We start from the raw sequence: 24,711 nt of genomic DNA on the forward strand, positions 1-24,711 counted from the left end.
AATTTTGCTGCTCATGTTCCTGCAGCACCATTAATATATATGTTGTTTATAGAGCCTTATCAAGGCTGGTTGACAGCAGTTCTTCCTGGGTAATTCTGAACAAATTTATAGGTCTTTCTTGGCAATGGGATTACTGCTGAGGATTTCTTTTAAGTGTATTGCTCAGCTTGTCATAGTTTATGATATTCTATTCATAGATAATGTAGTTCCTCATTCATGTCTGGTGAATAAAATGTTGACTCTTTACTGCTGTCAGTCTTAAAACCAAGATTTCACAAGGAAGACCTTAAAACTGGCTTTGGGGATGTTGTACAAAAATGCCTCTGAGCTGATGATAATAGATCTGATTTCACCTGTACTCTTTGGCTGATGTCAGTGACCAAGAAGAACTACAAGAACTTATGAATAGAGAAGAAAAATGCAAAGACATCCCTCACCAATAGACATGCCATGTGTGGAGGGACTGTTAAGGTTGTAGGTATCAAACTGGGGACGCTGCTGAAACGGAGCTGTAGTTGGCTGCTTTTGAGAAGTGGGTTTTTTCTTTCAAGAAGAGATTTTATTTTTTAATTTTTTTTTTCCCCTTCCACTTCTGACATGTGCAGGTTACACTTACAGTTTTAGATTGACTTCTTCCTAAAAGTGAAAAACATAGTGTAAATATTCCAGCAAACTTAACGAACCTGACTCGAAAGGAAATACTGTTGGCAAAGGTACAGCAAGGCCAGTGTTGGGAGCCTTAATAAAAAATGATGACATAATGCGGGGCTGGCCTTTAAAAAGTTTATCCTATCAGTTTGTGGTATGACAGCAGAATCTAAAAACAGTTCCTGGGACTAAGAAAAGGTAATGCTTTGATTTGAGGATTCCCCTCCTCCTCGTGGAAAATTAGTATATGCTGGAAACAAAACAAGTGTGAATTTTCCACATCTCTGAGGAGGTCATAAATACATTTCTAGAGATTTGTTAACTTCACCTTTCGTCTCCTGAGAGAGCAGGAGTTCCCAGTAAATACTCCTACTCTGTAGACTCTCATAATACTTTAGCCTCTGGGGCAGTGTTCAGGATTTGTCCAAAGGCTGTGTCACATGCAAAATAGTCAGACTTTTGCAGCTTTTGTTTGTTGTTGGCATTTTGAATAAATTTTTAGATGACATGATTTGGTTTTGTATTTTGGTACAAGTCACTTGGAAGTTGAAACTGGGATATCTCCCTCACACAGCAGAGTACTTGGATGGATTGTGGATTTTATGTGCTATGTATGTCACGTCTTAGCTTAGGACATACTTGAGAATGCTTCATAATCTTTATTAATATTGTATTAATGCATTTTTTAATACTTGAAAGGATGATTGTGTTCTTGATATATAATTACTGCTGTGATTTGGTTTTTTTTCAAGTTCAGGAGATGTTTATTGCTTCTCACGCTTTGCCAGCAGAGTGTCTTGCAGAGTCTTGTGACATCCTCTGTAATATTTTCTCTGTACATGGAGAGGAGCGGGCGGTGAAGATAGCTTACCTTCTTCTCTCAAAGACAAAGATTATTATGCAACAGCAGCTCAAGGCACTGCAATCGGTGTGCTACATACAGCCCTACTGGAGCAGGAGCACTGCTGTAAAGGAGGGGAAAGTTCCTGACTCTTTGGTCCTTGCTGCTTCTGTTAATAGTGTCAGCAGGTGTGCCTTTTCACAACATGAATATCTGTCTATATTGGGGGCAGAATGAAGTTTTTAGCCATAAATAATGAGCTGCTCTCAATTATTAGTGTCGTGGACCGGACTCAGAGGGTTTACTCAGAGGAAAGGCTCCCATTTTATCCAGTGATTATCTAGATGCTACTATTATCTTTTTTCTTGAAGCTACACTACCTGTTTTTAACTTTTATTTGCTCTGACAGCAAAATTGTAACATTCTGCTTCATTAAAAAGAATTCCCAGTTAAAAAAGAATTCCGGTTCCCCTGATTTCCTCCTCTTCAATGTGATGGTGGAGGGATAGTAGTAGTGAGGATAATAAATGGAAGAAACCTTCCTTATGTTTTAGTCTTTGGGTAGACTGCGTTACATTTTTGTATGTAATGTTACTTTAAAAACCTTTGCGAAGCAGAGCTTGCAGAAATGCTGGAGTTCTTTGCTGTAGCCACATTCCTGTTTCAGTGTGTTGTCAGCGTCTGATATGACATCAATCTGGATGTAATAGATACATAGTTAAGCAGTTTATTTTAGGATCCAAAACTCTTCTAAGAATAGACAGACTCTTCTTTCAACAGGAAAGGACAAACAAATTAAAATGGAATACCAGGGAAGGAAAAGTAGGGAAAAAAGCAGAGAGGAAAAAATATCTAAGGAGAACAAAGAAGGGGAAAAGCAGCAGATTGGTGCTGGTGGGGTTCAAGGCTGGGGCGAAACGTGTGAAGGGACCCTTGCGTGTGGATTCTTTGAGCAAACTGCAGTGCAGAGGCGAGCAGGTGATGGGACATACTGGAAGGCTGAAGTCTGATGGTCTGGCTGACCAAAATAGACTTGTGTAATTTTTCTCGCTAGCAATGCATGGGTTTAATTCATCGGGGAGGGAAAAAAATAACCTTTTAAATTTTCCAATGTATTTTCTTAGTTTTGTCTGAACATTGACAGATGGTTTTCCACAGTGCCCCGAGGCTGAGGCTATTTAGTATTTCCCTGTGATTTCAGTAGCGGGGACACCAAACTGTGGGTAAGGCTGTGACTTTTTCTGTGGTGTCATATTTACACCAGGGGTCTAATCATAGAAATCTGTATGGGAAAAACTCACCCAAGTCAGCTAGTCAGTTCATATGCCAGTGCATCATAAATTACTACATCAGTATACAAATTAAAATTAAGGTTGTTGTACGTCAGTGTGTATGTTGGGTGTGTTTTTCTGTGTTGTTGTATGGAAGCAACAGATTCCAAAATGTATTAAATTGCAGACTTTATTTACCAGTAAAGTATCTGAAATATCTGTTCTCTGTACAGTTTACTTTATAATAGTGCTACATCAGTATCTACTTTGCTTAATTTTCAAGTAATTCAAAAGTGCTTAGTGTACCAAATCACTTTGTAAGTTGCAATCTTTCTGAGGAAAAGCAAAATCATGAAAAGGCAGAAGCATAAACATCTTTTGGGTTTTTTTAAAAAAATCAACATCTAATTTCACTAGAGATGGTGAGTAAGTGGAAAAGAATCTATTGAAATCACACCCTATTTTATTATTGTCAGCTGATAAAAATAAAACCAGAAATAACTAAGTATTTACCATCTTTAGTACTTCTCAGAAGTGGTAAGAGCAAGTGTATTAAGTTAAAATTTGTGATAGCTCTTTCAAAACAAAATTCTTTTTCACTATCAGGAAAGAGCATTAGGATAGCATGCTCATAGTTTTGTTTTAGGTGAAATTACCTAAGATTTATTTGTTATTAATCAGAATTGATTTCCTGTTTTCTTTTTTCCTCCTACTTCATTTGTGAATGCTGTGTTCAAATTAACTCTTTTTTTTTTTTTTCAATAATTGTGGTTTTTTTGTAAGTAGTTACACATTTGGGCTATTCCTTATGTATAAGGTTTTTATAACCTATCTTCTTCTCAAGATCAGGGTTCAGAGTTAAACTGGCAGCTGCATGTCAGTCTTGTATGTTGTGTGTAACAGTGGGAGGCTGTGAAGTTAAGTAGGTCTTGTCTGGCCATTGAACATTGCATAGTTTTGTGAAGAAGTTTTATTATGCTAAAACGCAGTTTTTTCTGCCAGGCAATGAGAATTCCTTGTGTGGAGCCCTGTGGACACCACCACAGCAGTGCCGGGACTCGTTTCCTCCTGTCTTCGCTATCACTTGCCACATGAGGGTCTGATAGTGCACCCGACTCCTTCAAAGGAGGAATGAAGTTATGAATGAGGGGATTGCTTCTCATATCTTCTTGAACATATTTGTTGTCCATGTGTTTTGTGAGATGTGGTGACATAGCCCTCAGTTGCAAAGTGATATTTTTGATTCTTTCCTGCTGTCTCAAAGATACAGATGCCTCTGTCCAGCTTAACTGGTGTTTCCAGAGTCCATTTCTGAGCACATTTTTGCTTTCAGTTTAAATTCTCTTACCTTCTTACAGTTTAAATTAAAAACCAGAAAAACCCACCAGAATTTGCAGTTACTTACTTCCTAATGCTTAATCATAGCATAGTCAACATTAGAAAACTACCAAAAAAAGCCAGCATTGCGAATGTAAATCTATAATGCAGTTTTGCAGTATAGATTTAGAGGAACAGTCCTTTCAAAGGATAGGAGGAACACTCGTTGTTTCACGTGGCGTACCATACTTGCATTTCAAAGACCAAATGTATGTTAACACATGACACTATTGATCTGTATTCTGACATCCCGATGGGCTTAAGCGCAAGAGACAGTTCAGCTATGGAAGTAAAAAAAAAAAAGTAGAAATCACTCAAGAGAACATGTTATCTGTAACTCAACTTTTTAAAAGACTTCCTCAAATTTTATTGACATAACTGTTATTCCAATGAAATGACATTCCAAATAAAAATTTTTCTGACCATGAAGAAGATTGTAGAGGTTTTTCAGTTTAGATCAAGGGATTTACTTAAGTAGCTCTTATCTTTGTGCAACGATAGTGATTTAAATTTGTAGGAAGTATAGATATGTATCAAGTCCATGGTCTATGGTATTTTGTCACTGGAGAAAATTTTCCATAGCAGAAGGCTGCACTCCACTGTCTCCTGGCACAGGTTTCTTCCAGCTCTACGCAGCCAATGACTTGTTTTTATTATACTTTGGTAGGAACCTTACCATTTAATCTAGTACTGTTCTGGCTAATTTTTCTGTTGATCCATTTTTAAATACTCTTAATATTTTTACCTCAACAGTGGCCCATGATTCAAAGGTATTCTGGCTTAAAAAAAAAACAAAACCCAACACTTTTATGTTTACATTGGTCTTTAATCTCAAAGTGGATGGGGAATTCTTGGGGTTTTGTAGTGAGGCAGGGCATTAGAAATAGCTGGTGATCTTTTCCATTGTTTTATATATAATCCGAGTAATGCTACTGATCATTCTTTCTTTCCTGAAGCTTTATAGTTTTAACCAGGGTTTCTTCTTGTACCTAAGTCTCTTCAAGTCTTTAATTTATTTTGTCCTTTTCTGCGTCTTTTCTATTTGCTGTATCCTTTTTCAGATGGGGGTGACCAAAACTGAACACAGAATTCAAAAGTGAACACACACTATTCAAGGTGAGGGAATATCACTAGTTTTATATAAGGCATAATAATTTTTGGTATTTCCTTTAAAAACAAATATTGATATCCTTATTATTTTTTCTCGCAATTGTAAGATGCTTTTCTTGAGTAATCTGTAACATTGTCTAGATTTTTTTCATTGGAAAGCTGCTTAATTTATAACCTATTAATTCCATGGATAATTAATTAATGAATAATGTACATAATTTTCACTATGGTTTACTGTACACCATGTTTGCTCTACTGCCTATCATAGTGTTGATCTAATTGCATGTTTGCAATTCATTCTGAAGTGTATCACAAATGTGCCAGGGCACCAACTGTTCTCTATATCCTTCGATCATACACCGATTTTGTTACGTGGTTCATTCCTATTGCATCCTTCAGATTACTGGAGTGTGCGTGGCTGTGGATTTGTTTTTTTTTTCCTGAGTATTGCCACCTTGATTTGGATCCCTCTAGCCTAGAGCCTTCCCTGTGTTCTTGCAGTTCTCTTAGAAAACTGTGAGCTCCTCCACCTCCATGATGGAGATTATTAGATCAAGAAAATGAAGTTGTACTTGAGAATACTTGTTAGAATGCCCATAGCAATCTCTCATTAACTTTTTCACTGCATCTGATCTTTCTCTTAGACCTCCTTTCTTCAGAAGAGCAACTACACTTCTCAAAACCCAGACCTAGTGATTTCTCATAAAGTACATATTTGTGTTATGGTAGTAAGAGTTTGTAGAGGGGAAAGTGTTTATTCTCGGTTTTGACTACGACTCTTCAAATTGGATTTGTTTACATGAATTCTTTTGATCCATAGTATGGCTTTGAACAAGTCATTAAGAAAAAAAGATACACATCCTAACCTTTTGATGACTTCTTTGTGTAAGTATTCATTATGAGGATGACAGTGTGCTGTATCCTGAGCAGATAAAGTATTAGGCATAGTCACAAAGAGCAGAGATAATTAGGGGTAGTAATGTTTGGCTTATAGAAGAGTATAAATTATGTGTTGCATACTTGTGTTAGAAACACTGTCGACATTTGCCTTCAACTGTATGAGTTTACAGAAGCCAAAAACTGCAGAGAGACAGTATGAAAATTCTTACTTAGTATTTTAAATTGCAAAGACAAAAGGGCTTGATAAGGCTTATAAGCCATAAGCCTGTTGGGAAGGAATTGGCCTGCAAAGCCCGTGATGAAGAGGTGCCACTGTCAGGGCTGCACCGGCACTCCCGCTGGCCGCCCTCTTTGGAGCAGGCACTAGCATCTGGGGAGAAGTAGCAGCTCCGTGGTCTTCTGTGACACCATTAACCTTCAGCTTCTGGCATGGAAGTTGGTATTGGTGGTGGCGAAAGGTTTTGGTCTTGGAGAGAAATTCCATGGCTGTGTTGAAAGGAGTGGGAGACCTGAGGGGAGGGAGGCTATTTATATACTCCTTTCTCATCTGGAGAGTGGCAGCCCGGTGATCAATAAATAAACCGATGGCATGTGGTGGACGATAGATACATTGACCCTTTCGTACTGTCAGAAGAGAAATAGAAATAAAAATTGCTCAGTCTTTAATCTCATTTCCTTGATATCTGAGGGGGTATGTGTAGTTGTTATAGGACCTTAAGTGGAAATATATCGGAGAAATTGTACATTTGCAGAATTTTTCATAAAGGTAACGGTTTTGTGAAGCTGTTGTTTTTACTGTTTTACGCTGTTCGTCAGATGTTATTATATATACTAACTGTTCTTTAGATTTTCAGTTAACTTTTTCTCTAAATGAATAATCTGACCAAGGTCTTCTAGTAGTGATCATTTGAAATGGCTTGACTTCATTATAGTTTTTCTCATTAGTTATTTTTTAATATAGCTCATTTTTGCTCTTTGTTCTTTATTCCCCTAATGTAAAAGTTGGAAGAAATTTTCTGTTACTATGATAAGATTTTGATTTTTGTATAGTTTTTCCTTGTTTGTTTTTTTTTTAACTGTCCCTCAAAGAATTATTTCACTTCAAATGTGCTTATTTTGTTGTTTCATTCTAAGTGGCTAACATCCTGAAGCTAAATTATTTTATGAAATGTTCTGGTTAACAGAAAAAATTTTACAGAAACCTATAGAACAATATGTATATTCATGTCTGTGATGTAATAGATAGAAATTTGACTATCCAAACAAGCAGCTGAATCAAATATGCATTTGTGTCTTTCATCTTTTTAGATATTTCCCATTGAAAAGTCTGCTTTAAGAGAGTTAAATTGAGCTTTACTGTGTCAAGCAAGAAAGGAGGATTTCAGATGCGTTAATTTAGGAGTTGTTGCTTCATAAAGTGAATCTTTCCAGTGTAGTAATATTGCATTTCACATTCTATTTTCTGTTAATGTTTTTAATTCATGTTTAATTAACATCGAATAAGAAATTAATATTGTTAAGAAAGAAATAGTTGCTTTTAATGTCATTTAAGTAAGATTTGGTGTCCTTAAGAAGTTTAGAAAAGTCTGAATGTTCTTGTGGTGTCTGATATGGGAAAACAGATGCTCTTTTCTAAGTTGGGGACCAGGGTAGCTTCCGGTGTACGGAGCATCTTGTCATCTGCAGTAACTACCAAGCAGCTGGGGAGGTGTGTGTGTTGTGTTGAGAGAAAGAAAGAGAAGCATGAACAGTCTTTTTTTTTTTTTTTTTTTAAGTACACTGATCTTAAAGCAGCTGTGTTGGGATATCTGGTTCCTACCACTTAAATTAATATCTATGGTTGTAGTGAGGAAAGAGAATACCTTCCTTTTAAGCTATATGTAACAATATTTTTAAGGAGTTGTGGATCAAGTTAAAAAAATAAAAATTGGAGAATAACTGCCTCCTCTTTAATCCTTTCCTCCCCAGTTGTCCAACTAGATTTTAGCTGGAAGTTTAAAAAAAGGTGAGAGGACAAAAAAGGTTCTGTTTGGGATACCATTAGCAAACTGTTTGCCTTTATTAAAAGTATTTGAGATGGTTAAAACCAACCTAAACGTAATCAGACCTAATACAAGTTCTCTTGTAACTTCGTCTGCTGTGGGAGAGTTCTCTGTTTTGAGGACCAGCATGAGGCCATGGTGGGAGGCTTTGAACCTGAAAACCAGCAAGTTTGACATTTTTGTGGAGCAGCAGCTCTTTGTCTTCCTCACTTCAAGCTAGCCTGAACATGTTTTCGGGTTTTGTTTGGTTTTTTTTTCACTGTGCTGTAGCAAGGTGCATGTAACCCTGTGTGGGAGCACATTTATCTCCTCTTCCTCTCTGGATGGTAGGTGAGGTTTTGGGATATGGGGAGCACCGGTCTTGCCTCTCCTTAAATACGTCCCTTTTCCTTCAAGGTATTAGCACTTTTATCAGTATTGCAGAACTACTTGGCACGCATTAAAACCTAATGGATTACTATATTGTGAAATACAGTAAATGTTCTTTTTTTTTTTTGAAAAAAAATAAAAATTATTCCATCGTATCTACCCTTCATTTATTTGCAGTCCCATTCCTCAAAAGAGCTGAGCAACAGACTGACCGGCTGTGGCTATTTTTATACAGTGCACATATTAACTCTTGAGTAAATGTAAGAGGTTTTAAAGAGCTTATTTTAGCTTGTTAAAGCCCCTATATCCATAGGCCGTGTGTATATACATTAACTATTCAGGGCTGTAACATAATACAACAAAAGGAAGCATATTTGAGCAGAGATCTGTAACAACTGTACGCAGGCTGGCACCCAGCCAGTGGCTGAAAGCAGACGTTTCTTACGGCTATTTCGAGTCCTGTGGCATCTAGATATAGTAAATTTATTTCTCAGATAACACAGCTAGCTACTAGTTACTGCAGTGTCATGATCCTGCATTACAAAAATACGTTATGTTTGATCCCTAGAAGTTTATTGTAACCAAATCTTTGAAGGCAGTGGAAAACCGAGCCGCTCCAGTTTCGCTGCCCGTGTGACAAGATTTATACGTCGTATAATCGCATCCAAAACAGTTTGCGACAAGAATGGGAAGAACTGAAGCACTGCCGTGAACGGAAAGTGCATAAATATTTGACAGAATATCCTGTCTTGTAGACTTTCATATCTCTGGAAAGTCTCAGATTTTCCCTGTAGCAGAAGCCCAGGTGGTGTCACTGGTCAGGGATGGGCAGAGCATCAGGAGTCCTTCCCGGGCCGTGAACGTGCATCCCTGGAGTTTGGAGTGTGTCTGGGTGCAGCTTCTGCAAAGTCATCCTTGTGAAAAGGGATGGAGATGCTTCAGCTCTTGGTCTACTGTAGACTATAAAATAGGTTCTGTGTCCCGATGTAGCATGAAAATAGGAATTTATTCCCATCCATTACGTTTTGGTGAATTAAAGAGTACTTTGATAAAGGGGAGTGTCAGAGGAGAAGATAAATGGGATATGTAGGACTTTATTATGATCAGAAGTTGTTTTGTCAGTGGAATGTCAATATGATACACCACTGTGTGCAGAAGTGTAAGATTTTTAAGCTTTTACGCAAGTGAGAAATGTTGGTTTTCCCTGGTCAGCTGAATGCTCCTGTCCTGCCCAGCTGCAGTGAGAGTTACCCTTTAGTTTTAACCACCTTCCTACTGTCCTGTGGCATGTTAAGCTAACAACAGATTGTTTTCAAAGCAAATTACTGCATAGTGTGATGTATTAAATAATAATTTACATCTCCAGGCCTCTTTCTGTATATTTTAATTCTGTTTCCTTTTGTTAATGGCTTGAATGAACTGGGCGGAAAGGTTGAAAAAGAACAAATGCAATTAAAATGAGTACCTGTGAAATAGCTGAACTTTGTTCCACGTGAACAGAAATGTTAAAAACCCTTTTAACAGCTGTGTCAATACCAATTTTTCTGGTTCTCGAATATGGAAATAAATTCAAATGCCGTTGGTTAAATAATTCACACTTGGTTTAGGTGAAAAATAAGATCTGGTCTCTTTAGCAAATGCAATGGTTTCATTTAAGTGATTTGAAAATTGATCACATTGAACTGATTTGAGTGCATTAAGGAATTTGCAGTTACATAATTAAATTGATATTTTAAGTAGCTTTAAGTGTACTGTCCGGTTTGGACGTGTGCAAGTGTACTTTCAGATGAAACTTTTTGTTTGTTTTTGAGGTAAATGACTGTATTGTGGTTCGGATGTAGTTACAGGCAAATGACATTGAGCGGATGAATCATTGGGACATACTGGAGGAAAGGCAGAAATGTTGAATCAGTGGCATTCTGTTTTTAAAGGCACGTCAGTTATTTTGATATATGTAGCAAACTGATACAGGGAAAAAAAGCCTCAGAGCTGCAAAATGTTAACCACATACTACCAAGATAAAAATGCAATTTCTGGTGTTACAATTTTATTGAAATAATTCAATTACCTTTTTTCCCTAAGGAAGAAATTCAGTAACCATGTTTAATTTGCAGAGCACCAGAGATCATACTGGGATTGCCGTTTTGTGAAGCCATAGACATGTGGTCGTTAGGGTGTGTGATTGCAGAGCTGTTTCTTGGATGGCCACTCTACCCAGGAGCACTGGAATATGACCAGGTAGTAGAACTAATTTCACAAGTGTATGCAATTTAAGAATTTCAGATCATTAAATGCAGGATTTTAAATATTGATAATATCCCCTATTAAGTAGTATTTCTTCAAGTCTGTTCAATGCTTTTAATTTAGTCTTACTGATTGTTCTTGAAACATAAATCCTGTTTCTAGACCACACAGTATATTGGGCTGCTTTTCTGAATTAAAGTTTCTTTTTTATATTGCAAAATAAATGTTAATATTGAAACTGCTTTTTCAGATACAAGCCAGAATTTGTAGCCACTATTATTGCATTGTGATTTCTCTTTTATTTGCGACAAATGCAGTTGACTCTGGAATGTCTGTTCAGATGTCAGCATTAGTTGCCTTCTGAACACTTCCTGATGCTTTCTGGAAATCCAGCATAGCTCGAAGGTTTGAGAGCATACACGTCATGAGAAACAAGAATCAACTGTTGCAATAATACTGTTTATATGCAATGGTAAATCGTGAAGCAGTTCAAGCTGTGCCTTTGCTTTGTTGGAGTTTTCAACTATTGTCACCGTTGGCATTAGTTGATCTGACTTTAGTTGCTTCTAATGAAAGATGAGAACATTTTCTATTTAAAACACCTAAGAGAGAGAAGTCTTTAATTTTCTAGCATAATGTGCAAATTAGGAAGGAATGTAATCAGCATTCTGAGTACCCCTGTCTGGTTTTGAACTTTGAAATTGAAGAAGTCTCCTGAAAATCTCAGCTGTAGCAGCACTGGCTTGCTGATAACTTCAAAATCTTTGATTCAACATTCAGTTTAGGGGCAGTTCTTGCAGCATGTTATTTAGGTTACTCAAATCCTGATCTTCATGTAGTGGGGTTTTGGCTCCCTGTGCTTACAGCTCAGACCTACTTTTCTAAAAAGCCTTTCGTAAGACCACTGCCAGGGGATATATTGATTTTTAATTGATTTTGGTAATGTTCTGTATTTTGGTTTGCTTCATTTACACAAAATTCAGTGTTTCATGGGTAGACACTAAGCTCTGAGGGGAACATGGGTTGAGGCCTTGATGCATTTTCTTAAAAGACCTTTGTGCGGGATATTGCCATTAAAATGGAGAAAGAGCAAACCAATGACAATCACGTGATTCATTACATTCTTTAAGGAAAAAGTGAAGACATTTGTTTTTAGAAAGCATCTAAGACTGTCTCAAAAAATTCTATTTTACTATTACATTGAAAGAAACTACAGGAGAAGATCTGGACTTTCAAAAAAAGTGCCAAAAGGTGTAATTTCCAGAATTACTTTCACTGTTGACCCCCTACTGCTGTAAATAGCTGTTGAAGGGAATGCTCCTGTGGGGAAGGACCTCGTTCCTGATCACGATCTCACGATCTCACGTGTAGGCAGATGTCCCTTCCAGGCTTAGGAAGTGGCTTTGGATCACATCTTCAGTCAGTTCCGATGCAGTAGGGATTGGAGTGGTGGAGAATGCTGCCCGTGTCCCAGTGCTTTCCTCAAATTAACTTGTGATTTGTCATGATGGCAGCAGCCCAGACTGTTAAACGTGTGCCAGCGGGCTTACATAGTGGCGAGCTTCTGACTTTTGTACAGAGAGCAGTAACAGCGTCTCCTTTGAAAAGTCCTTCTTTCCCCCGTACCTGCAGCCCTCCTGTCACGGATGGAACCCAGGCACACGAGGGCGGTGCAGCACGGGGCGCATAGTGCCGACTTTCGTAGGGCTCGTTGGCCCCTCATTTCTCAGTTTTAGAGAGCCAGGCTCTTGTGAGAGCATATTCCTGTCACTTGTTTCTTGCTGTTGTAGCCCCAGGGTCAACATGACTCAACCTCTAGATACTGCCACCTTCCTGCATGCTGGACTTCATACTAAGGGCTGCATAGGTTAATCTTAATGCCTATAAGATTTTCTGCTTGCTTTATGAGTGAATACTGCATTTAAAAGACATTTAAAGACAGACATATCATTCAAGTTTGCTGGAAGCTTGGTTTTTAATTATTGCTAGTTGTTATTCCTTTCTTGAAGGTGTTAGGTTTTTTATTTTTTAAAGTATAACTTATGGGATAACTCCCCCCTTGTACAGGGGGTTAATATTGCATGCACAGTAGTTAAAGTACAACACAGCACGCTGTTTCAGCAGGTTTCTGCCCAAGCCTTGAATCTTAACTATTTTAGGTAATAGTTTGATCATCAACTGTAAGAAAGGTAATGCAAAATGCATAGTAAATCACTTAAAGAAACCCACAGCTTTGATTATTTCAGTGGAAAAGAGCATGTGGCCATTTTGGGTGTAAAGCTGGTCCTTTCCCATCCCATTCAGTAGCAGGTCTTCTCAGATGATGTGTTGCCTGGTCTAGTCAAGAGGTGACATCCCTTCCCATGACAGGGAGGTTGGACTAGATGATCTCTAAGGTCCCTTCCAACCTGGGCCATTCTGTGATCTATGAAGGCAGTGTCTTTTGCTGGCTGCCTAGAGCTTGTACACACAGTCCCTTCCCAAGTGGAGCATTTCCTTTAAACGCGGGTGTGCCAGCTGTGTAAAAGACTGATACACTGGAAGCAGCAAACGGGAAGGATTTTTATGGAGTTGCATAATGAGATGATGCAAAAAAAAAAAAAAAATCATTGAACTCCTGTAAACAAGCAAAGCACTCCTAGTGATATTCCTGTTTGGAATGAAAATACTACATTTAGGATTTGAATGGGTTGAGGACAGCAACAGCCACGCTCCCCAGCTGCCAATTTCTGTGACCAAACTTTAAAAGCTTGCTTATATAGGTCACTTGGGAGGCCTGTTTATGTATGGCTTCCTGAGAGAAGGAGCGACAGTATCAAGCGCTCAGTGTTAGGTTTCTCCCCTCTGTAAGATGTCGCTGTGGAAATGCGGTGCTCTGACGGTCGTTTGGTTTGCCATTTTTTTGAAATGAAATGGCAAGTTTTGAACTGTGTGGATCAGATTTTCACAGTCAGAGGTACATTATTTCCAATGTTCTTGTTCTTTTTTTTCTTCAGATTCGTTACATTTCACAGACTCAAGGTTTGCCTGGAGAGCAGTTGTTAAACATGGGAACGAAAACTGCAAGGTTTTTCTGTAGAGAAACGGATGTGCCATATTCTAATTGGAGATTAAAGGTAAACAGTATAATGTAGCAGAAAACAGCATATTGGGTTTTGAGCAGAGAAACCGGAGAGACCAAGATTCCCTACAATACCATGAGCAGCTCCCTTCTGCATCTTCTGTGTTTTTTATTGTAGTCCTTTCTCTGTGTCCCTCCCATTATTTCCTGTTCCCCCAAACCACGGCTCTGAGCTCGCGCCCACGTTTCTGGTGCAGCTGCCAGGCTGTGTGACCAGTGCATGGCTACCGGGGAAGAATTCAAATTAAGCCTCATATCTCCAGAGGTTTTTTGCTTGGTGGGTTTTTTTTTGTTTTTTTTTTTAATTTTGCAATTGCTATTTTTCACTTCACTTTGAAGAATTCGTCTCTGAGGCCCAAAGCGTTCTGTTAAAAAGTATTCAAAACTGGCTTCAGGATCGGAAGTTCCTAGGAGAAAAAGGAGAATAACAACATGACCGTATACACTTCATTTCGTACTAAAACAGTCTTTGTTGGCTGAAAGCTGCAATACAATGAAAGCAGGTGAAATTAAAAAAATATATTTTCATGTTCTTCACACCTTCCTTCTCTCTGAGCAACATTATTGTGCGCTGGCCATAAGCAAAGCTTTAACTTACTATGCGTAGGGGTCTTTTTTTTGCTTTTGGAAAACTTTGTGGTGCAGCTTCACCGAATTTATGGAGGACTCAGGGAGTCGGGAAACACAGCTGACATAAAAATTCTGCAGTAATAAACAACTGATGAGCTCAAAGCACAACTTGTGTAACTGTCCACACTAACTTGGTAAATCCCCAGCGCATACTGGGCTGAGCCGTTGGGGCCAGCGCTGCCCTGCCATAGCACTGTGGGGTCACCTTACGCAAGGATTCTCCAGTTACGCTGTCCTGATTACTCCAATATTCTATTTTTTGGGGCCTTTGATCGTTAGGTGGCAGTTTACCTGTGACTTCTCTGTATCTGCGAATCGAAACGAGTTATTGATGCAAACAGCCCTTCCCATTTTCGGAAGTTAATTCTCTTGCATCAGACTAAGTACTCTTTTGGGGAAGAAAGGAGTTTGGTGTGGACCGTTGGTCATTGCTCACAGTTTTTTCAAAGTTAGTTTTGGAAAGTTAGAAATGATTTTTTCCCTGCAGTTGTGACTTGCCTTTTGCAACACCAGCCTGCTGCTGCTGTGTTGAAGGAGGAGACTTGTAACAGAGAGTGATATTCTAGCTCGCAGATCACTCAGGGGTGATCACTTTCATTCTCTAGGATTTTATTGTATGTTTCTTACATCAGCATTTAAAATACTTACACCTGTTGCGTATCTATAGGAATTAAAGTATAAAAATAACAAAAGAGAAATTGAACAGAGTCTACAGGTTTTTGCTTATGTTTTTACAGTGATGTGTCATGTTGCTGCTGTTTGAAGTTAAATGTGCGAGTTCAAGGAAATGGGTAAAATACAAGTAATAGAAAGCACAAAAAAGGGTTCCATTAAAGAACTTCTTCTAGGCTTTTGGCAATGTCTGCATAGTTTATGAACCATCTGTTGTAATCCAGTACTGTGATCAGTCAGTTTAGTAGTTTCTGTATTTTGATTTAGAAAATGAAAGTAGTAAGCAAAGCAGTATACAGATGCACAATAGAAATATTAATATTTTTAAAGTGTTTTGTAGGTCAATAAATAGGTGAAGGTACTTTGTAGTTATAAGTGACCTTTATAGTCAACTTCTAAACTCATCTTTCCTTTTCTTTTTTTGAGACATTGGAAGAACACGAGGCAGAGACAGGTATGAAGTCCAAAGAGGCCAGAAAGTATATTTTCAACAGTTTGGATGATATAATGCACGTGAGTATTGAAGCATTCTTGCTTTGCGAAAGGAATGTGTGGAAATGAATGATGACTTTAAAGCATTTTATTAGTTTTCAAATAAACACTTCTAAAAAATATATTATTTATTGTACATCGGTCATACTCTTTCTTCTCTGCATATGTTGTTCTGAGGAAAATGCCTAGCCTTGTCAGCCCTTTGGACTTTTTTAACAAATAACTGCCTTTGTCATTGCTTATGTCCTTGTGGTGGGTGAACCCTTTAATTTTATGTATCATATATACTTTCTCTTCTACCTTATCAGCCGTTCTGGGTGGAAAAGAATGCATATAGATCCTGCTATCTTAAGTATATAATTTCCAGTATAATTCTTTTATCTTAACAGTATAATTCTTAGTGTAATTATTCTTTCCTGTTTTTATTTAGTAACTATTTCCTCACTTTTCTCTAGCTTTTTAACTCTCTAGTTAATAAAAAAGGAAATTTTTCATTTACTTTTATGTCCTGAAAAGTGAATCATATCTTTTTGCGCGATTGGCATTAATACATGATTAAAATAGTTTTTTGAAGATTCACTCTGTAGTTTAAGTTAGACCATATAAAGATCTTTATCCCAAATCTTCCTTCTTAAATTCCAAGTCACGGACTGGAATAAAGCCTTCAGGGGTTTTTAGCTGGACAGGGTTGCAAATGCCAAGCCAGCCGTGCTGGGATAAACTAGCAAGTTTGCTGTGCCCCACATGATAATTCATTGAATATTAGTATTTTACAGCAGAAAACAATAGCAGAAACGAATGTTCATGTCTTCTGACTGTTTTGTTCAATGCCAGGTGAACATGGTGATGGATTTGGAAGGAAGTGACCTATTGGCAGAGAAGGCAGATAGGCGGGAATTTGTCAGTCTGTTGAAGAAAATGTTGCTTATCGACGCTGATTTAAGAATCACTCCGGCTGAAACCCTGAACCACTCTTTTGTTACCATGAAACACCTCCTTGATTTTCCTCACAGCAACCAGTATGTAACACAAAAAAGTAATTTTTTAAATGTCCATTGTAGTGATCCACGTGTATAATTGTGTTACTTCTGTTATCAGAGAGAAAATTTTTTCATTGTTTTTGGAATGACTTAGAGAATTCTTTCAAGTGCTTGCAATATTAGATAAATCTACTTGATCCAGGAAACTTCTTGAATAACTCTGTTTTTTTTTCCCAAAAAGTAACATTTAAAGCAATAGATTTCTAAGTTACCATTTTTATGCCTGGTTATTAAAATAAACTTGGGCTTGTTTTTTTGAAGTATGAAGGGCCTTAGTTCCTGGCAGTCACTGAGAGCTGAACTAGGCATTTCCTCGTAAGATGAATGTCTCGGATAACTGCTTTTTATGCATTGGTTCATGTGGCAAATATTGAAAATTTTCTTGCAGTTCTAGAATTGTGGATTTTGTTGTGGATTTCCTGAAGTGCAAGCATTTTGCTGAAAAATCATTCCATCCATTTAGTTTACTATCCTTGCTGCTTGTACGCAGTTGTTAGAAAATGGTGTTAGATACTGGGAAGAGGAAATAGCAGTATTTTCCTGTGTTTTAAAATGTACGTTACAGAGGCTTGACATGAACATAGTAATAGCAGTATTTCTTTTTTTTAATTTATTTTTTTTTCTGTTTCTGTGTATGATGCCAGTCTGTGAAACTGGGAAATGTGGGCTTTGAACTTGCCCCCCCGCCTTGTTCTAAAGAATCGTTTTACACATTTAAGAACAAAAATTTCTAATTAAAGCAACTTATTTTCTTCTTTTGATAGAGTGAAGTCCTGTTTTCATATCATGGATATTTGCAAATGCAGGTCAAATTTGTATGATTTAAGTAATCGCAATAAGACATCACTTATGAGACCAGTTGCCTCAGGCAGTGCAGCTAATCTGACTGCGAGCTTTACCAAAATTGGTCCTGTAAGAAGTCAGGTAAAACCATTATTATTATTATTAGTAGTAGTAGTAATAGTATTAATGTTATTAATTATTATTTCATGTAATGCAGTTTCTCTAAGTAAATCTCCTAATTGAAAAGAGTACATCTGTTAAGTGACAAAACCTTCAGTCTCTTACTCATTTTTTTTCCTGGCTTTTTCTTAAAACCATTGAGAACTGGGTATGTTTGAAGAGAAGTTGGAGCCCGGGGTTGCGGTAGCAAAGCAGCGCAGTCTGATGGTGCCCTCCCGTGGCCAAACGCCAGCGCTCCCTCTGAAAAGCCTGTTTGTAAAATCAGTGGTTTATTTTATAAGCTGGTGGGGCGAGTGTGCGAGAGATTTAGACTGACAGTTATAATGTTGCCTGTTCCCGTAGGCGTTAACTGCATCTGCCCACTCCGTTTTGCCCCAAGGGATACCGCTGCAGGCAGGAACTGCTCGGTTTGGTTGCGGTGATGTTTTCCAGCAAGCATTGATTATATGTCCTCCAGCTATTCAAGGTGTGTTGAACTGTCACTGTCTGTCCGTTAACAGTATTTGAGTTTCCCATTATAGCTCCATATACCACATCTATTCACTTCCCTATGCGTCTTCACATACTAGGTACACACACACACACACACACATATATGTATACATGTATGTATCTTGGATGACATAGAAGAACACAGTGTGAAAGCTCAAACCGGGAAGGAGGGTGTTCTGAAATAAAATTTGAGAGGAAGCAAAAAAGGTGAAGAGAATATCAGTGTTGCGATGGATTTTTTTGGTAGTGCATTTTTTTTTAATCTTTTTTTTTGGTGGTTGCCCCATCCAACTACATCCCTAGGGATAAGGGTAAGAATATAACAGTTCTTATGATGAGTGTGTCTGGATAATAAAGTTGGGGGGGTTTTTTTGGTTGGAATTTCAAGTGAATGTTTAAGAAAACATCTGGAAACTTGGAAGGTCTTGTAAGGAAGTAGCTGTCCTGTGCAAACAGTGTCACAGTTACTGTGCTGTGGTTATAAATGAAGCAGGACAGCTAGATAGAACTGCTGCACCTTTCTGATGGCTGAAAATCACATACATAAATCTTTTAAGTTTTATTGAATCTAGCTGTGAGGAGGAAAGGGCAGCTTGGCTCAACTCTCATGTACCACAAAGAATAAGATTGATTTAAGCATGCAATTTTGTATTTATTGAAAGAAATAATTGGCTAAGAGTTCAATTCTCAGAGCTGTTTGGAAGACTGTGAGGTGGAAATGCTAGCACAGAAGTATTTCTCAAGTGTAGAAAACTACTGGCTAAGCACATGCATCTCTAGAAGGACACGTGATAGTGCAGTTGACCTCTGTTTCCCTAAACAAATGCATTTGCATCATGAAATGTAGGTCTTAATTTATAGCAGAGTCTTTAAAACCTCGTTTAAGTCTTAGAATATATAAAGCAAAACCTGTTTTTTCTGTTTATAATGTGTTGATCACAGAGAAGCTGGTGAAAACCAGCTTCTTATCCAAGTAATACTTACGGAGAGGGAAAGGTAGTTTATACTGTTTGCTTATTAAGTTAGTTTGATTATAGTCTTCATCTCCACAGATATAATTTGTCTGTCTTGGTGATGTTCAGCTTCATATTGAGATGAGATCGTAAAGTTGTGGTGTTTATAGGAAGTAGGTTTTAAAAAGAAAAAATTACTTTGAAACTTCTTAGTTCTCTCTCTGCATTTTGAACTTCTAGAAATTGCATTAGATTCACTCTAAAAAAAATAAAGGAAAACCACTTCTAATTTAAACTTAGAACCCAGGAAGTCTTTATTTCTTTAGATAAATACAGATACAGCAGACTTAAAGGTATTGTTATTTGTGGCTTCTGTATGTGTCTTGGGTTCCAGAAACTCATGAGAGCTCCAAGTGTTCACCAGGCGGAGTGTCAGAGGCTGTATGAGCTTTTTCTTATGAGCATTTAATATGGCTCAATAATTTCATATTTAAATTGTATGTATGCTTTACACAATGATGTGTTCCATACTTTAAAAAACCTACTGTTTTCATTGTACCCAGGTGAATAAAGTGATTATAGAAAATGAAACAATACAGGCAAATACTTACCTGTGGTCTGTATACTCTATTTTTAGTATGATGATAAATTTCCAGATTTAAATTCTACTACAGTTTGACTGAAGAGAGTATATTTTTTTCATCACATAGGTGACAAGTTGAGTTTCTGGAACAGAGGGAAAGGGATATTAATGGTATCTGGCACTGCTTCAAGGTTTCCCTGCTTGGCTGCTCTGTCGGATATCTGAAGTGCTAAAGCTCGCTGCTTCTGGCAGAGTTAAGATATTGCTGTTCTAGATTGTGTGGAAAAAATTAGTCAACAGCATTTTAAAATTACAAGCTTTGGACTGCGTGGTTATAATTTATATTTGTGTTATGACATGAAGGAATTACATCAGATAAAGGTTTTCTTTCATCCTTTATTGTAAAGATTTAAAAAAAGATCCACTCCTAATCTTTAGTAGCTCCTTACCTCCAAACACCCATTGCTTAGTCTTTGACGAAAGCAAAGTGCAGTTAGAAGATGAAATTAGTATATTTGCCTAGCCAGTATTTTCTTCTAGCATAGAAGTTCTATTGCAATATCTGTTGAAAAGAATTCCTCTTTCATTTTAGTTTAACAGTATTATATAAAAAATTATTATTGGTAGTAGGCATTTAAGCATTGCAATACATCTGTTAGTTTCCTGTCACAATGTTGAATCTATACAGCGCATGACGTGCTCTCGTGGCAATATTCTGACAGTGCTACGGTTTGCATTATTTTCACAGGGGAGAAGGATTTTGGAGTCTACTGCAAATATTTGATGACGTTGACAGAAAGTTTTACATTGTTTCCCACGAAAGGGATGGTAACAATTAGGGGCACTATACCTGTGGCATTGCCAGCTATAGAAGCTAAGAGGAGTGGGTTTCAGCTGACTGAAAATACAGAGCATGAGATGCACAGGAGTCAGTTGTGAGAAGCTTTGAAATTCAGTTCTGCTTACTTCTGTCTGCTTCCTTTCAAATACTTTTAATGTAATTTCTGATAAAGAGTAAATGCGGAACTTTCTTCCAAAGTTGCTCCACTTTTTAGTAGTATGTTTCCAGATAGTACCCACTGGCAGTTCTTTCTGGAAGTTGCAGCATCAAATATTTCTGCAGATAAGAAATGGCTCAAAAATCTGTAAGGTATTGGGTTTTTTTGACTTGAAACTCTAAATTAGGGGATAAAATCAGAAACGCATCAAGAAAAAATAGTAAAATGTTATAAAATTTGCCTTTATATTTGTGTTTTGCTCAGAAGATACATGCGAGACTGGTGCTTCACTTAAACTTGTGTTTGTGTCTTTCTCCCTGACTAGGAATTCCTACAAACCATAGTAAGCTCACCAGTTTCTCCCTGAGGCTGGATAATGCAGTTCCCTTGGTGACCCAAGCCCACGGAATTCAGCCACTACAGATTCGAGCAGGGATCCTCTCTCAGGTTGGCTTACTGCAAAGTTAAAAGTCTTACTTTTTTTATTAGTGGTTAGTAAATATTTTTGCCCTGTAGAGTTCTACTGCAGTCCTTCTTCTGTTTTGTGCTGAACCACAAGCAGCCAAGGGAAATTTGGTTGGTCTCTGTGTCATGAAATCTTCTCTGCTTCACAACAGACGTGGTCGAATCAGACCCAGCAAATACTGGTTCCTGCATGGCAGCAAGTAGCACCCGTGGCAGCTCCTGCTACATCTCTGGCCTCTGATCCTGTGGCTGGCCCACAGAGGCTTGGAGACTGGGGGTAAGTCCATGTGCTTTTGTGCAGTCTCTAATGGGTTTGATTTAACCAGGTCTGTGGACGCTGGTGCATGTGATTTGCAATTTAAAACTTCCTTTACTTTTCCTCAGGAAGATGATTACCCAGAGCACTCATTACAATTCAGTGATACCGCAGCCCCTTTTAACACATCAGATAACCCTGTCTGCCCCTCAGCCAATTAGTGTGGGCATTGCACATGTTGTCTGGCCTCAGCCTGCAGCTACCAAGAGGAACAAACTGTGTCAGAACAGGTTGGTAAAATATTTCTAGCACTCAAAGATGGTGTATGTGTAGTTGCTGTTCAGTGGGCAGGGGAATAGTCTGTAAAAGTGGCACGTTTGTAGTGACGATTGCAGTTAAATGGTCTTTTTGGGAAAATTTTTCCTTTCTGCCCTAAGTTTTTAGCATTGTTCTGGTAATATATGCTAGATGAAAAAAATACCTGCAATAGTAAGAGGTTTCAGTCTTTTTGGATTAGTATGTACCTATCACGATACGAAACTTGTCTTTATAGCCTTTGGGAAGGTGTAAGAGTATATTGAGGTAGCTCTCGAGCTGTTGTCCATGAAGATATATCAAGTTTAGGCAACTAAAAATAAAGAGATACTATATAACAGGGTTGCAGTATGCTTTACAATTGTCCTAAGAATAGTCTTTCTTTCTCTGGTAGCCAAAAATACTTTAGCTGCTTGCTGAAGAAAATATGCCTCACCCCCATACAAAGGATTTGCAAAGGTGTGGGACGCTCAATAGCTGGGACACATGGGTTGCAGTGGGCAATGTCAGCAGTCTTGTGTTAAGCAAGGCTTTCATCCAGAGGCTTTTGTTTTCAGGGAGAATCTTTGCAGGAAATCTGGCCAGGTTTTGTTTGCTTGGTTTTCACCCAAACAGGATTTTCAGTGTCTTCTTTTCTTTATAAGAAAATGGGATTTTCAACATACTGTATGCAGTGTTGTTGCAATTTTCAGATTAATTTTTTTTTACTGCCTGAAATCATCTATGCCAAGTGTTTATGACTGTGTTTACTGTTTCATGTTTTACTTTATATTAGTTCAGAAATTTAGAGGTTTCAGCCTATCTTGCTTCCTTTGTTTTTGTAGAAAATAGTGCAGTTTTCAGGTCTGTTGATAGAGCTTCACTAAATGTCAAATGGTGTGTTTTCCTCACAGGAGCAATGTGTTACAAAATACCAATATCCAAAATACAGCCTTTATATCTCCAAAGATACTTAACCTGAAGGCCGTAAAGAGAATAAGTTGTATAGAAGCACAGGACAATCACAACTCAGAAGGACAGGAAAGTAACTGCTGCGAAGCATCAGTCAGGCTGGACCCCGATTCATCTCTTGCAACCAAACAGCGCCAGGCGATCTTCATTGCCGGTTCCCCCAGCCCCGCCGTCAGCGTGATCACCATCAGCAGCGACACAGATGAAGAGGACATGGGACGAGCACATTCCCTGAGAGAGTAAGAATTGATCTTTGCTTTTATTAAGGCGTTACTTAAATGTAGCTCTCTTGGAATAACTACTGTATTTAATGAATTGGGAGTTAAAAAAAGAGAGGCAGTGCACTTCTAATCTAATTTCACTAAGAAATCAACTCTGTTGGAGTATATTATTTGAAAGTGAAAAGTACTTTCAAAAGTCTACCTCATTAATCTGTGTACACTAGGCATTTTCAAGCCAGAATACTTTTAAGTCCAGCATATTTCTTTTTTCTTAGTACTGACATACTCTATTTATTTTTTGGAAATCAATCTTTTGACTTTGTATGATCGCTGTTATCATTCTAGCAGTAGCATCCAGTGGATAATATGACATACTTATAATTACACCTAAGTCTGTGGCATATGGAAAGAACAAAGGAGAGCTGGTGTGTTTGCTCACTTTTTTTTTGTGTGGTAGGTGTAAAGGAAGCCTTGAGTGTGAAGCCTGCCAGAACACCCTGAACATCGACCGCGTGTGTTCTCTCAGCAGTCCTGATAGCACGCTCAGTACTAGCTCCTCGGGACAGTCTAGCCCATCTCCTTGCAAGAGATCCAACAGGTAAAAAGTTCGTGCCCCTTTCAATAAAAAGAAAGATCCTAGTATACAGCAGACTAGGTTTATAATAAAAAGTTGCGAAAGTTTTGTTCTGTTGCCGTCTGGTGAAACTAAATGAACTTACTGGCCTGTAGTTGCACAGCATAGACAGGTCTTTTATAATTCCTAACAGGTCTGTCTTGGCTGTGCTGTAAGTTTTCACATTGCTGAATTAATGTTGCACACAACTTCATTTAGAGTAAGACTCTTCTGAGCTTGTAAAATTAAGTAAGCCAAAGTAGAATGTGACAGATTTGAAGTTATGAAAAAATCTTTAATTTTTTGCACCCTCTTGTTCTCCCATTGTATATCTTGTACTGTAATTTTTAATGACATTGGTATCTTTTTTTCTTCTACCAAACATAAGCCTCATTTCTGAACACTGTTGATATGAACAGCTTTTAAGTACCTTGACTGCTTTATATTTAACTTAAGCCTTCATTTTGGCCCATTATTCAAAATTCACTCCTGCAAAAACATTTAAGGTAAATCAGAACTATTTTATGATATTTTTTTTCTACAGTTTTTAAGAGCTTGATGCTAAAGTGTCTGTGTGACACTCGTAAAACAGGAACCTGCGGCACAGTCAGAAGTTGCCCCTGACTCGGGATATTCTGGCTGGGACACCTGCAGATGACTTTTCGTCTCATCCCAGTCCCTGTCCTTCTGGTGCTAATATGTTGAAATGTTAATTATAGCTACTTGTGGCTACAGATCAGATTCCTAGATATGATTTTGTGGACCAAGAAACATTTGGGATATGTAGTTGCTGGTTAGTGAGAAGTTTTTTTAATATGATTTACCCAATATCTGACCTGTAATTCAACTTTCTTTTTTTGTTGCTGTTAGTGATGGGTCTATGGTGTGCTTTTTGCTTATGTGATACATAATGCATAAATGAGATGAATATATTTTCTGGCAGTATACCTCATCGTAAATTAGTTTCCTTTTTTCAGATTCTTTACTACCTGCTGCCTGAAAGGTGTTTGGTTCTGGTTCCACTGACTGGACTGTGGTCTTGCTTCTGGCAACTTCTTAGCCCTTTCTGCTTCTGATAAAAGCATGGAGTTTCAATAAATTTTAGCAAAGGCTGTTATTATGAGTTGATTTCTCTGCCTCTTTC

The 24,711-nt window shown here is 37.9% G+C and overlaps 1 protein-coding gene across 1 annotated transcript in view; it reads left to right on the plus strand.

Annotated features, from left to right (window-relative positions):
* Positions 1-24,711, plus strand: part of HIPK3 (homeodomain interacting protein kinase 3) — a 50,752-nt gene that overhangs the window by 20,216 nt on the left and 5,825 nt on the right. Inside the window, exons 2-12 of the mRNA XM_009873268.1 lie at positions 10,673-10,796; positions 13,799-13,918; positions 15,652-15,738; positions 16,552-16,736; positions 17,522-17,681; positions 18,063-18,186; positions 21,072-21,193; positions 21,364-21,488; positions 21,596-21,757; positions 22,676-22,972; positions 23,412-23,552. Coding sequence (XP_009871570.1) covers positions 10,673-10,796; positions 13,799-13,918; positions 15,652-15,738; positions 16,552-16,736; positions 17,522-17,681; positions 18,063-18,186; positions 21,072-21,193; positions 21,364-21,488; positions 21,596-21,757; positions 22,676-22,972; positions 23,412-23,552 — 1,647 coding nt within the window. The remainder of the gene's footprint in view (positions 1-10,672; positions 10,797-13,798; positions 13,919-15,651; positions 15,739-16,551; positions 16,737-17,521; positions 17,682-18,062; positions 18,187-21,071; positions 21,194-21,363; positions 21,489-21,595; positions 21,758-22,675; positions 22,973-23,411; positions 23,553-24,711) is intronic.

Source organism: Apaloderma vittatum, unplaced genomic scaffold, assembly GCF_000703405.1.
Source record: "Apaloderma vittatum isolate BGI_N311 unplaced genomic scaffold, ASM70340v1 scaffold1387, whole genome shotgun sequence".
Lineage (NCBI taxonomy): Eukaryota > Metazoa > Chordata > Aves > Trogoniformes > Trogonidae > Apaloderma > Apaloderma vittatum.